Source organism: Platichthys flesus, chromosome 24 (assembly GCF_949316205.1).
Source record: "Platichthys flesus chromosome 24, fPlaFle2.1, whole genome shotgun sequence".
NCBI classification, from domain to species: domain Eukaryota; kingdom Metazoa; phylum Chordata; class Actinopteri; order Pleuronectiformes; family Pleuronectidae; genus Platichthys; species Platichthys flesus.
In genome coordinates, this window is record NC_084968.1 from 6,102,578 (window position 1) to 6,117,830 (window position 15,253).

The 15,253-nt window shown below is 40.7% G+C and overlaps 1 protein-coding gene and 1 non-coding gene across 2 annotated transcripts in view; one reads left to right on the forward strand and one right to left on the reverse strand.

Moving 5' to 3' along the window:
* The first annotated feature begins 7,875 nt into the window (after nucleotides 1–7,875).
* The window catches only part of m1ap (meiosis 1 associated protein), a 38,869-nt gene continuing 31,491 nt past the window's right edge, over nucleotides 7,876–15,253 (forward strand). Inside the window, exons 1-3 of the mRNA XM_062384534.1 lie at nucleotides 7,876–8,139; nucleotides 8,311–8,508; nucleotides 11,232–11,403. Coding sequence (XP_062240518.1) covers nucleotides 7,876–8,139; nucleotides 8,311–8,508; nucleotides 11,232–11,403 — 634 coding nt within the window. The remainder of the gene's footprint in view (nucleotides 8,140–8,310; nucleotides 8,509–11,231; nucleotides 11,404–15,253) is intronic.
* On the reverse strand, nucleotides 14,805–14,876 carry trnaa-cgc (transfer RNA alanine (anticodon CGC)). Its single transcript has one exon. It is a non-coding gene; the product is annotated as a tRNA-Ala (tRNA).

Genomic DNA, 15,253 nt, shown 5'->3' on the forward strand with positions numbered 1-15,253 from the left:
GAATCTTTAAATTATGATCAACAGGAGAACAAATAGTCATGAATATTTTCATGAGGACCACCCGTGGGATACAACAGTCTTTATATAAATAAACAGGCACATGACAGCGACCGATTTAATGTACAGCATGGAGGATGACAGCGAGCTGTGATAGACCCACAGAGGGAGAGCGGTGACATTGTTACCATGATGTACTCATCTCCACTGTCAACCCCTCACCTCTTACACATAAGTAAGAGAGAGAGAGAGAGAGAGAGAGAGAGAGAGAGATGCAAATGTCATGTAAGCCTCCAAATTGCCCTAGATAGAAAATGTATAGTGAGAGCTGCCGATCTTCTGCTGTAAACATCTTGTGATACAGGCTTTAAGATATGTACTAGATATGACACTCATACCCCACTATAAATCCATAAGTGCTAAAAAACTTGGAAAGGGAAATGAAGAAGACAAATTGCACCGTGTAGCGGCCATTAGCATGAGACCTCCACAGCTGGCACCGCGTATAGACTATGCTGCTGCTTGTTCCCCATCTGAGTCACTGGAACTGAGAACTACAACAGCATGCATTGTTGGGGGAGTCACATGACACGTGGACAGATCCGATGGGACCATGCTGTGCTGTGACTGCCAGTGTACAGAGCTATACTGTTACTGTCTATACTGTCCCTCAGCAGAGATGAGCAGGATGTGCTTTCCGACATCTCACACATATCACCCACATGATACAAAGAAGACCAGTGCCCTGTCTACATCAATGACCAAAGAGAACGCCATTGTTTGAGCCACTTGCTGAAATGAAGGTTTTTCATTTTTTATATTTTGCATCAGGTCAGGCACTGTGAGACCGTGAGAAGGGAGAAGAAGAGATATCTCTTGCCACAAGTTTAAGATCAAGACCTCTAATCCATAAAAATGAAAAATTTGTATGAAATGTTTTTGTGGGCCACATATGCTCACTAGCCTTGTAAATATTTCCTATTCCTACGTAGTTTTTTTAGAAACACATATAGCCTATATTTCCATTTGGACTTAAAAATTTGGGCTATAAAGACACTGCATCACCAACCTGCTGATACCACGGTGATATAACAAGTGCTATTAATGAGATCATAAGACTACCAGGAGACAAGCTGACCAGAATAACGTCATCTTTCTCAGAGCATTAGCCCCAGAGACGATGAAGATGAAAGATGAAAGATGAGTCACCCGTGTTTCTGAGGACTCTCTCTACAGCTTTCCTCCTGAGAACATCGGTCCCGTACATGTGGTGCATTAGAAACACTGACTTATTGATGAGGCTGCAGTCACAGGATCATCAGGAGCTTCTGTTGTTTGGCAGACAATCTGTTTCCTCTGCTATTTTCTCATGCGGGCTGAAAGCAAAGGCCCTTGCGGTGAGCTCAGAGTAGGTGTGGGCGGTACAGCGGGTTCATAGCCATCATTGGTGTGATAGTTCACCTCGACATGAATTGCACAATACCTTCACCACAGTGATAAATCAACATCCTGACTGAGGTTCAGCTGCTGTCTGAATAATTACCTTATAAAGGTAATTTTGTAGCCAAATTAAAAAGTCATCGCTATATCGGCCACTGCCTTCACGGTGTGAGGTGAAAAAAGGGAGGGGCCCAACTGAAGAGCTGAAGCACGGTGAGGTTACTTCAAACATAGCCACTTAAGAGTATTGAGTATTGGTAAATCAATGAAGAGACTATAAGTGAAAAATATCATGAAGAAAGGTCGGGCAAGAGGATGTTATACGAGATGACTGGAGTGTCGGAACAAGACAGGGAGACTGAGGTGACCACAGGAGAAGAATTCAAATCATCCGACGTGGTGCAAACAACAGTATTATGGAGGCCTTGTAACCACGTTTAAATATGAAGAGGTAAAACCAGCAGGGGGTTAACCAGCGTCAATGAAGCACGCCTAAGCATCATTTACGTAAGATATGGAAGACATCACTCTTTTTTTACTGAAAATATTGAGACCATTAATACAGTTTGTTGAATAACGTACAGTTAAATTCAAGATCTTTGGGTTGAAAATACATTATACTTTGTCTCTGTTTGATAATGATACATCCCATACACTTGATATATTATCAAAATATATCCTTTAAATTTACAGAAAAAGGGCAGGACAGGCTGCTCCTCCAAAAACTTGCTAAAAGTAATATTGTGATATAACACTGTCACCTTCAAAAAAGTAAAAAATACAATTTTAGGTGATATTTTCTCCCTTGAGCTCAAAGCTTAGCTAATGCAACAGTGTAAAACAGACCTTTGGAGGGCGTGGTGTCATTGTGATGCAGACTCCTGACTCCATGACAGACCAGGACCAGCTTCAAATCTCCATCCATCATCTCATTAGAGGGGGAAGTGTCCCCCGGCCTTCGCTAACAAATTAGATTGCAGATTGATATGTAATGGATAATCACATTTAGCGGTGCCTGAATGGTATTAGTTACACACTAAATGTAGGAGGTGGAGACCTGCAGAGTTAATTGCTCTGACAGTGAAGAGAAAGGAAGAAGGAAAGGAGGGAAGGAAGGAAGGAAGGCGGAAAGAAAGACAGAACAAAAGAAGGAAACAAACAATGAAGAAAGAAAGAATTGAGAAATAATTTGAACAATTAACAGATTAACTTACACTTTAATGTCTCACCAGGCTGTGGATCTTCTAATTCATCCTCCCTGTCAAGAAAGTAGGTATAAACGTTCAGTGTTAATGACGACAACTTCCACTCTTTACCTTTTAGAACAATTCTCCTTCGTTGCCAGAGATGCTAACCTTAGCATCGCTAATTTGCTAGTACCGTGTGTTTTTTATGACGAGTCTGACCTTTGACCTGACAGCGCCACAACAGGAAAGCCAAACTGTCTCGATCGCCATCTTGTGGTTGGGATGTAGTATATGGCATAAATCCATACTCTTGCAACAGGTAAAACTACTTCCAACAATAATTTAAAGAAACATTAATATGTTAAAACATTAAGTGAGACGATGAAAAAGTAAATTCATTCAAAAAAAGGAAATAAATCAAATAAAAATAAGAATTAAATCTAGTTATGTGATATGGCAAAAAAATATTCATATGATATAACGGTTTTCCAGTTTTTATCAGTTTAAAAATATGAAATAGTCTAACAACTCTTTCTGATTTCTGCATGGTAGCAGACGGCACATGGACCAAACAAATTACACTAATGTAGTGTAAGTTCAAACACATACACACACACACATTATGTATGTATTATACAATTTAAATTGTTTTCCCAGTCGATTTATTAGAAACACCTAAAAGTACAGATTCTAAGTCATAATCCCCCCCCCCCCCCCCCCCACACACACACACAAAATTCTGAGAGCAAAAATTTCCCTAATACACATTGTTGTACCTTGACCCAGTTAGACAGGATTGGCCCTGAAATAGGGCTCACGTGGATGAAAGAACAACATGATCTGTCCCTGTTTGTGCTCCTGAGCTAAAGCAGATTTTAAATGACTGATTGAACATTTTCATATTTTTAATGCGAGGCCCTCAGGCTTCACATCTGTCACAGGATGTTTAGCTTTGAACATTTATAAAAAATAGTTCCCTCTGGAGAGTACAATGATGATCTCAGATTATTTTATATATGTGTGTTTGCCACGAGTTAGTTAACAAGGTCGATACCACTTTCATCTGTACAGCAAAGTATTGAATTGTTAAAGAGACAATAATGTATTTTTGGTGAGCTTAAATATCATTACTGCAGGATTACTCTACCTTAACAGATACAGTATGAGTGGGTGTCACAAAAACCTTTATAAAAATTCCAGTTATGTGCTTCCATGTGCCTGCTAGGATGCACCAAGGAGATTTTCCAATTTCATGCTGCTTGGGGAAAAGAACTGGGACTTCTCAAGGCAGCAAACAACTTAACACTGATTTAACCTAAATCACACAGTGAATAACACTAAACCCAAAAGTAAACGTAAAAATGGTACGAGAAGTAAAAAAGCAACTAGTGTGTGAAATAAGGACTGGGCAAACTTTTCCCCAATCCTCCCCTCAGCAAATCAAAAAGGCATAGCGGATTAGTGCGCTGTCGCAAAGCCCCTATTGACCTAGAAGTATGTGTGGTTATCACAACTAAATTAAGAAGCACGTGTGTATTTCATTATGTGTGTGTACACATTTGTCTCTGTGTGTGTGTGTATGTGTGTGTGTGCAAAAGAATGATTAAGCTGCAGGCATATCGAAACACCTAATCCCCTTCCATGGGCCTTCATACTGGCGACTGAAAACTCAACATCAGTCTCAGCGTCAGAACCCCATAGTGAAATCTACGCATCCCAGTGTTAATCTTAAATACAGCATATACATTGCAGACGTAACAGATAAAATTAGAGCGTCGCGGTCTGACAGGCAGGTGGGAAGGTAGAGCAGTGTGAGGTGTGCGTGTACCTGTCTGACTATTAGTGTAAACTGGGAGGGAGGAGACAAATTGAGGGCGACTGAGATGGAGGAGCCAAATGAAGGGTGATAGGGTGGAGAACTGCCAGTGCCTTCAAGAAGCCACTGTCCAACAGCAACATTAAGCACATCTGAGCTCACACACACACACACACACACACACACACACATACACACACACACACACACTTTTAAATCAGGACTGGTCAAATTGATCTGGGAAAGGCAATGCCTAGTACAGAGAGTTGGCAGAAGTTATAGTATCCTGTCTCAGATACACACACGCACACAGACACACACACACACAACACACACCTCATCTTATCTCTCTTAAGCAGATGTACATTTAAAAAAAATTTCATCTCAATCTCATGCACACCAAAAAAGTACTAGGTTGTAGTGTGCGTGCGTTTGTGTGTGTGTGTGTGTGTGTGTGTGTGTTTGTGTGTGTGTGTGTGTGTGTGTGTGTGTGTGTGTGTGTGTACATGTGAGAGAAAGTTACGTGACTGCTCATCAATCACCTCTCATTTCACAACCCAGCGCCAAAGCCTCTTACACAGACCACAGCACTTAACAAAAAACGTTTCCTACACTAAACACACACACACACACACACACACACACACACACACTCACTCACACACACACACACACACACACACACACACACACACACACACACAGACAATATTGTATATAATACTGTATTTTCCCCATCTCCCCAAACCCTATTTTATCTTCGTGGCTATGACGGTCTCCCTCTTACTTGCTCCCATGCTCTCTCTGTCTCTCCCTCACACACGCACACACACAGTCCCTGCACTCGGCCTGTCATTCATCTTTTTCTTGATTCATCTACAGATGTAGACCAGAATGAAACACATGAAGCGAGGGCAGTCTTTGGGCAGGAGGTTACTTTACATTGTGTGTTTCTATGTGTTTATTTCCCTCTTTGCAGACATGGCAGGCGCTCCAGGCTCTTTAGCTTTCCAGCATTTGTGCGAAAATGGTGGTAATCTGGTCATTCTAAAATAAACTAAGGTTTATACTACAGTAAAATGTGTATATTGTGTACATACTCTGCATTTTATATATTTATTGTTTTAGCCTTTTTGTACTTTTATTAATAATAATTATGGTTATAATAATAATACATATACAGCATATACTATTATTAAATTATATTATACATATCATATATTAAGTGATCAATATTAGTTTGAAAATAAACGCTGACGAAGAATAATAGGAACGTTTCTGCATGGTAAGTTTTAAAGGTGGGTGGGACACATCTTTCCAATAGACAATCTTTTGCTGTAACCCCACTGTGTTTGCAGGTTAGCGTCAGCCTGCTAGCTAGGATACTGTTAGCTTTCAGTTGTTTATCTACTTACAGGAAGTTAAAAGTTTGTCGTTTTTCTTCCTATGTATATATACTTTCAGAAATATTCTGTATCTACTGCTTATACATCAATAATCCAGCCAAGAACAATCGAAGAGGAGGAGCATAAACCTAGCTAAGGTAACAGTCAGCTAAAGGTGGCTACATGTAATTTAAGCTAGCAAAATGCTGAAAGTGATAGTGAAAGAGCTAGCAGTCATCTGAATAATGGTTTATCTTATTTCTTGCCCCCTGGAGCTCTTGAAAATAGTCAAATTCTTTAATTTAGCTTTAATTCTCTGCTTCTTTTAAAACCTTTCCAAGGCTTACATGAGCTAATTCTAATGTTGACGATGGCTCATCACATATAAAGTCTGCATATATGCACGGTAAACTGTAGTTCAAACTAATCTGTTTACCGTTTTAATAGTGTTGTTTATGAGATGCATTTATGTCAGCAAAGTAATTGAGCTATGTGGGGCAAACAGACGATAATGTTGTTTGCCTACTGGGCTGAATGTATCTATGTTTACACGTATAGTTCTCAGAGAGATGATGCCAGGATCAAAGGGGTAAATGTGAAAGATGTGTGATCTGGATGGTGAGGTGGATAAAATAAGGCTATTACAGGGGGAGCTGAGTCAGAGACAGATGAGAGGGGTATAATATCAAACGACAAACAGACATTTTCAAACAATATGCCCTTTATGTTGGATCTAACTGGTAAAATAGCCCTTCTCATTGAAGATCAGGACAGGGGGTCTCAGATCGTGGGCAATAATGAGTCCTCTGAGCTCAGCTTTTGATAGGAAGGGATGTTTGTTGGGTGACTTGATACCTTGGTCCCTTGATACCCTGGTCATTGTGTAGTTGCAGACAACAGCAGGCCAGTATGTTCATGTATGCATGTGTTCAAAGCCTGTGACAGACAAAAGATATGAAGCCAACTCAGTGGCAGATTCATGGCGACATAATGAAGGAGGGTGAACTATTCCCCCCACAGTTAAATTGATTCATTCGTCATATCAGAAAAGAGAATGTGCAAAAGACTGTACGTCTTTAGAAATGCTGCACCCAGACCTCGAACACAGGCTCCTCAGAGGTTTCTGCTTGTGTTTGTGCTATTTCCAGTTTAGTCCCAAAGAACGTTCCTCGCTGGGATAGCAATAAGTATATACTGCACACAAACTTAAGTTGAGGTATTTCATTTCAGTTAATGTGGTGTTTTCGTCTTGTATATTTTGTCTAATTAATGGTCCAAATCCCTATTGTTCTCTATTTATAGTGATATAAAGAATATTAAATATCTGAAAGTCTGCAATTTGTGAAGCAGAGTTCAGTGACTGTTTCGCATTTTTGGTTTAAAAGGCCTCAAACTATTAATTTATTATCAATCTGACAATTTATTTCAGTATAATCTGCATATTCTTTATAATGATCTGTAAATTGTTGATCAAAGCAGCGCCCAAAACCTGTATCAAGGTCAGTTGCCTCATTTCCCGTTTGAGCAATTTTGTTCCATGTCTACTCTCGTTCCACTCAGGTGTGGAATGATCACTGACTAACAGTTCAGATGGTGTCACAACATGGGGTCCTTGATGTTGCTAAATAGAGGGTTTCCCCACAATAATGATGATGCTAGAGAGCGGGCACAAGAAGGCAGATTCATGCAGATACACGTAATAACAGGGTTTTACACGGAATGATTTCCTCGGAAACATGAGGGGTTTTCCCTTCCGCATGCATAAGCCCACATCCTCTGTGCTGCATGACTGACTGTTGACTTTGGACAGCTACACAAACGTTTTTCCATCTGATGATGCATTTTAAGAAGAAAAAAGATGGTTTTCCCTGATAACTATGGATAAGGTGAATGGTTTAACGATTAAAAGATTTAAAATTCTAATAGCTGTGTCTGTCATTATATTTGTGCTCTTAGGTAAAAGCTTCCTCTCTGTAGTGAACCCTTACTTTGGATATTCCAATTATATCTCGCTCCATTTTCTTTGTCATCGAGTGTTTCTTGTTCACAGATGTCCATGGACAACAGAAAGAGGCCGGCAGGCTCCTCCAACTCTGGGAGCTTTGCTTTCTGGTCCTCCTCATTCCGAAGGCAACCGGCCAGGGTCCTGATTGTTGAAGCCCTGCCGCCGTGGTGGTCGGAGACATCTACGGTGCTCTGCGATGCTCTGGATAACTTCTTCTCCCTCGCCTGTAATCTGGACGGACCCTGCCGGATACCGCTACTCAGCCTGTACGCCATCAGCAGGCAGCAGGAATGTCTCCTGCCATTTGTGGTAAGACTGATAAAGGTACCAGTAAAGAAGTGGAGAACACTCTATCTCCTTTCTATTATTGCTGTCCTTTGCACCCTCTCTCTCGCCCCTCTTCCCTTTGTTGATTTCTGTCACCCACGTTATCGCTCACTTTGATCCCTTTTCTCTCTTCCCGTCCCTCTCTATTTTTAGCAGGTCCGTGGTAATTTGGCCAGGCTGCATTCCTGTGTGGAGGAGCTGAGGTCTATTCCAGGTGAGGGCTGCATCAGGGGAGCAGCCAGAGGAGGTGAGCTGCTGCGACAGGCTGTGCTGGACAGTCTGCAGCAGTTTAAACAGTACATCAGACACACCAGTATTGGAAACCAGCCCAGCCACAGCACATCTGTGGAGGTGAGTATAGACAGACCTTGTTCATGCACAACAAGAAAACATGTCTTTTTGATTTGAACTAAAATTATCGTAAAATTAAATCTGTCTTTATCCTTTGAAGGCTGCATTTAAAGACGCAGCGGCATGACAAGGTGGTCCCATTCAGACTCTCCATAAAATAAGGCTGACGTGTTTTCTTTTATCCCTGAGAAACCAATGATCCTACGCATGGATCCTTCCCGGCCCAACTTAGCCCAGGATTCATTGCGCTCCATGTTTCTAAGAGATAAGGGCGCTGGCAGCCTCAAAGGGTTCTCATGGAACAGCCGCATTTCATCTGTGGTGTCCGTATCCTCAAGCTTTCAGGAGACGTGCACAGCACAGTACATTAAGGATAGACAGAAGTCTCCATCTGTTTCCATATACGTATCTAACGCAGAGCATAAATGAGCCTTAAGTGGATTTGTAGACTAGAAGTACTTCCCTGAAACATCTGTGAGTTTAGAAACTATGATTGATGATGATTATTGCAACAGTTACCGCGGGACAGAACCATGGATCTCATGAAGGCAAAGCGTATTTACTCTTCCACTGAACTATATGTCCGTAAGCCTTCCTGAAACGGGGGAGACATGTTTATCTCAAGGATAGAACAACTGTATCTGCCTTCCCTGAATACAAACTTAGATAACCATGACACACAGTACAGTTATCACTTCGTCGTCCTAATTGTTTATGAAATAATTTCCTCTAAATATCTGGTTTCTGTCTCCATACGAGGGAACATCTCTTCGGCTGCATACCAGCTTAGACTGTATACATCTCTTTCCGTATTCAAGCTTCATGCTAATGTATTGAAGTGAAGAGGCTCCATTTGTACTTATATATAGCTCTCTTCAAGCCCAATTCATTGTATTTAGCAGCAGCAAGCAACATATTGAATTATGAATCCCATTAGCATGTTTTCAAAAGCTTTAACAGTCCATTTTAGTGGCTGAGAACTCTTCACATCTAACCTCACACTGTCCAATTAAGCCCAGCTCATTCAAATGCAGCCAACGAGGTCCACTCATTCGAGTCTTCTCTCTAGAAAAAGTTGAAAAACTCACACCAGAGACACCTCTCAGTTCATTCCTACAAGAATATCCAATCAGCTTTCATTTAAAAGTGGCAAATTGAGTGTAAAATTGTAATATATACAGTCCTGTACAATGACATTCTTTCTTTGAATACTGTGTTTTTTAAGAGTTAAGATAAATATCAAAGTAAGAAAAATATAAAAAATATAAATATGTACTATAAAGCATTACATACATTCATTATGTGGATCGGATTGTTGACATCAATTAAAGATCATAACAAGATGCAGTACATGAGATGTAAATAGATTTTTGATTCAGCAAATTGCAGTTAACGGGAAGCGGGATAGTAGCTGCCATACTGAAAGCATCTCATTTGTTACAGTATATTTAGCTGTTTGGGAGACAGCGAAAAAATGAGCCGCTCACTGGCCGCCTTGTTAAATTTGAACAATGTGTCGTCTGGATACAAGGCTCTGGGGTTGTTGACGAGGATTTCTCAAATCCAGCCAGCTTTACGCGGGAGCTCTGGACAGATGATTACACTAAGAGCCACTGTTTCCGACAGCAGCAGATATGAATAGCACTATTAGAAGGCAGAGAGAGACACTAAGCAGAGACATGGCACTGTGCACGCCTGTCGGGGAGCTGCTGATGAAATTATACAATACACATTTTCATTCATGGGCTCATGTCCTCCACGATGATGTGCGTCAGACAGATTCAACTTTGAGCAGGAAGCAGAGAACTAAACGCATCAATAACCACATAATCAACATTTACTGCTGCTGTTAATTTCATTCATCTGCTTATCTTTTTTCACCCAAACTAATTTTATCTGTTTCCTTCCTCAGATATAGCCAGTGCTCATTTACAGATTTTGCTGTTTGCATTAATGTGCTGCATAAACATTCGTTATCAGAAAATGAATCTATTAGTAAACCAAAAAAAACGTATGGGTCAATTATCCAGCAGTTTTCCTGTTGTGAGTTAATAATAGGTCAGATACAGAAAACGTTACAGTTACAGTTTATACAGCAAGATGGTATTAAATATGTTTTGTATGTTAGTGTAGAGTTGTGTCATTATATCACATGGATAAGCTGATTTTCTGACAGAGAGGGTAATTCTGACATAATGTATTTAATTTAGTATCTATAAATTGACTTAAGGGCTGCAAGTTAGATCATATTCTGAAGCATTTGGACCAAATACCTGTGGTCAGACCTGAAACCTAGCACAGGGTGGGTTTTCTCTATTTTTGGGGAGTCAGTAAAGACTTTGGGGACACATTTTCATATTTAACGTAGCCCGTTTAATGGCTCAACTCTTAACACATAAATACAGTCAGACCCAAAGAGTGCTTTGTTGTGGGGATTACTTTGTCTGTACTCTAACATGTAACTTTCATCTTTCATAATGGAACAATTTAAACACAGCCTTTTGGGGAATATAGGAGTGGGGAGGAACTGCATTGTGGCGTTATAATAACCCAATTAAAAGTGCTAGAGGTTGTTAAGTGTGGTTGTTCACGAGCAACTTCTGGCTAAATTGCTGCTAAAATGTCTTGGACGCATACATTTAGTAGAATTTTTTGTTTTCAATTAATTCCGTCTGGGTCCTTTTCATTCCATGTTTTTCAATATCTTCTTACTTTATTCCCAGGTTACTGTGGTGACCAGCCAGCCAGGGCAGGGAATCGTCTGCCAGTGTGCGAAGGGGCTGAAAGACGCTGACCTGGGGTCACTCAAGCGACTTCTGGTCGTGCAAGTCTACAGTGGAGGAGACTGGGGACAGGAAGCTCCCACACCTGATGTCACGTACACTGAGAGTGAAGGTAGGTGGAATACACACACACTGACACATGAATGGATCACACAAAGAGAATTAGTGCACTTCAATGCAAGGTTGGGACATAAACACACTCACAGTGCTATCAATGCGTTGGAGGATTAACACACAACGCATACAACTTCAAGGTGTACCATCTATTTCAGACTTCCTTCCACATACTTATTCTGCATGCTCTATTATGATTGATTGTTTCTTTATTTTTGTGTTATGCACACAGTACCTAACCCTCATGTGTTTATAAGACACTAAAAGTACAGATGGAGTGGTCCATCAACATGTTATGTATAATCACTAATAAAGTCTCAATTCATAAGTGGTAAGTTGGTAGAGAGATCTGTGAGGACTGGAGGGAAACAAAGAGGGGAAAAGGGAAAAAATAACAAGACAAACAAACAGGGAGAAGAGGGATGAGTAAACAGATTATAGAAAAATAGTTTTAGAAAGAAGGGTGTGGCAAACACAAGCGGCGTAGTTTTGCATTGCGAAACTTTGGATGCACCATCTGGACTGTATTTATTCCAGAGTGATATATAGCTTCTGTATCAGTGGAGAAACTGCTGCAACTTAGTGCATGAGATGTGGGAAATGATGATACTAACGATGCTGAGAGTCTGAGCTCACCTGACACAATTATGTCAGTTATGTAATTCAGCCTGTTTACTGCCATAACCCAACCCACCGCTGTTATTTTTACATCATATCTTAGGTGAAATGTTCTTCTGATTCTGCCAATCTAAGGAAAGAGCAATGAGTAGGCTCTGTTGTGCATGTGTGTATTTTGTTTAATGGTTAGCTTATGTGTATATTTGGTCTGCGGTAGATCTACAGGAATCACTCCGTACGTGTCCCTGCAGTAGCAACTAAAGCACATATAGTTTAATCAATCAATATAAGTGGTGTTTCTGTCTCTCTCTCTCTCCAGTATCCACAAAAATATCTACAAAGAAATGTTTGGAATGGAGCCGTGGAGACATGGTTCTGTAGTAACCACAGTTGAAAGTCAGAGAGGCTGACGCCCTTTTAGCTTCTGTGATGCCGGTGGGACTAGATCACTGCAGTCCTCCACAGTGTTCTTCCCTCGAGTGTTTACAGCAAGAGTATTAGAAACACGATCATATGACAGTGGTGTCACCACTAGTGGTTTGACGACACCAGTGATGTCCCACATGAAACTGTTTTATTAAAAGTTCTTTCCACAGTGGAGAAAACATAAGTGTTGCAACCATAACATCTCCATATACAATGTTATGAGTTCCAGTTTTTCGTGGCTTAAAGCCCAGATCTTCTTGAGAAATGATGGATGTTTGTTTATCTTAAAGACAGAACAGGTATTTCCTCTTAATTATGGGGCCACGGACTCCTGATTGTACTTTTTGTGATATTTCACTCTGTGTCATTGTTAACAGTAAAGCCTCAAACACTTTGGATGAGGGCCTGTGTAGAATTGGCCAGAGCAGAAAAAGGAATGGGGTCAGAGCTGCATCCAAGAGCTACACTGACCTCAGAGTTTATCTGGCTGAAAACTAAAGCAGGCTTAAATCAAAGATAAGAAGTTTAACCGTCTAGCCAGCATGAGTTGTACTCAGACGCACTGGATGTTCAAAAGTAGTTTACACACAGCTACCTACATGCAAACCCCGGAGTGAAAGTTCAACAGCGTGTTTCCTGTGTTGAAAAGTATGAACACCTGTCAGTGGAGTGAAAACAACAAGGGAGGATGCAGAAACCTTCAGAATTGATGGTGTACAGTTTGACTTTTTGAATGCCATGAATGGATGAATTACCCTCTGGGCAATTTGTAAGACAAATGTGGATTGTAACTAATATATCACACAAAGTTCACAAAATTCAGGAAGCAGTGCAGATTCTGGGAATCTGGACGCGTTGTGGAATCTTAATCGTGTCCTTGTGTATGTAAGAGGCTGGGTGGGAATGTTTGGTGGGAGGGAGAGAACGCAGCAAATATGTCTTATTTAACACCAGACTATTTATTCTAGCCGTGTGTGTGTATGTGTGTGTGTGTGTGTGTGTGTGTGTGTGTGTGTCTCAGTCCTCGGAGTGCAGTATATTAAAGGAAGTGGGTGGGGTATCCATTTTTTACAGAAATTGGAGTAAAAGTCAGAACTGATCTTTTTGCATTACACATTTTACAGTGGCGGCACAACTATGAGGGCTGTGGGTTTGTTTGTGTGCTCTCTTGCTGCTCTTGTATGTCTATCTTTGTGAGGATTGCAGATATTATTGCAAAGTGTGGATATTTTGGTTGGTTCTCAATTCGGCAGTGATTGTTCAAGGTTTGATTTTAGGAGAAAAACTAGGTTTAAGATGAAGATGAAGACAATTGTTTGAGATTCAGCAATTGTGTTGGTGAAGGTGAAAGGTGACTTGTGTCAATGAGGGTCCTCACAACAAGTATAAAAGTACAAAAGTATTTCTACAGCTGAGCACCAGGGAGGAAAGAAATGGGTCCCAAGAGCGGCGGTGAGGAGCAGAGTGAGACCCAGATCGAGATGATTTTGGCACCAGTGGCTTTAGTTTTTCTCCTAACAGCTTAAGGAGACAAGTCAATCTAAATGCAGCTGGCCCTTAGGGATAGTATCCGACTAAAACTAGTTATTTCTATTGTTTCAGTGATGAGAGAGAAATTTAATTGTGAGATGAATCAGAGCATGAAAGATACAGACAAATACACAAAGATCTTGTAAAAGGGAGGGAAACAAAAAGTCTGTCATTCGGACATAACACTGACAGGCAGATATTGATAACAGTATCAGTAGACAGACGCCCTCTGGCCCTTTGCCAGACTGAGGACAAGGAGAGTGGGTGACATCATCTGTGGTTGACGTATAGTGCTGCCATTAACCCAAATGGCCTTTCGGTTGCCAGACTGAACGTGTCTCTCTTCCCGAGCCGTCACTTTAATATTATCTCATCCTGTAACTTTGTTCCATATTCTCACAGATTGGAAGTGAAGGGTAGGTTAAGGTTGAACCTTGTGGGGGCCTGAAACCAGTTATTAAAATTGAATCATTCTAATAATTAGTTTTTTTTAAGGTGTGATAGTTTGAAAGATATGAGTGGAGATGCTGGGGACTGAAGCATGCGCTCTACCACTGAGCTACATCCCCTTCCACAATAGTGAATATTACCTTATCATCAGACGTGTACAGCACACCTAACAAATACAAATGGTTAAAGTGTCCAAGGTTCGACTCTACAAGGAATCACCTTGATAACAATTCATTTTTTTCTAAATGCATGAGGTTATCCTCACAAGTTTCTGATTCTTTGCTAGTTTAGCTATGAGGGAAACATAACTCTCACAGACCCACTTGAGGAGGATAGCATTAGCTGTTCTAGAGTCAGTCAGTGAGTGTGCAAGAATGGAGATGCTGGGGATTGAACCCAGGACCTCATACATGCGAAGCATGCGCTCTACCATTGAGCTACATCCCCTTCCACGATGGCGAATATTACCTTATCTTCAGATGTGTACAGCACACCTAACAAATACAAATGGTTAGAGTTTCAACTACAAAGAATCACCTTGATTACAAGTTTTTTTTTCTAAATTCTTCAGGTTATCCTCACAAGTTTCTGATTCTTTGCTAGTTTAGCTATGAGGGAAATATAATTCTCACAGACCTACTTGAGGAGGATAGCATGTTCTTCTAGAGCCAGTCAGAGAGTGTGCAAGATTGGAGATGCTGGGGATTGAACCCAGGACCTCATAAATGCGAAGCATGCGCTCTACCACTGAGCAAAATCCCCTTCCAAAATGGTGAATATTGCCTTATCTTCAGATGTGTACAGCACACCTAACAAATACAAAT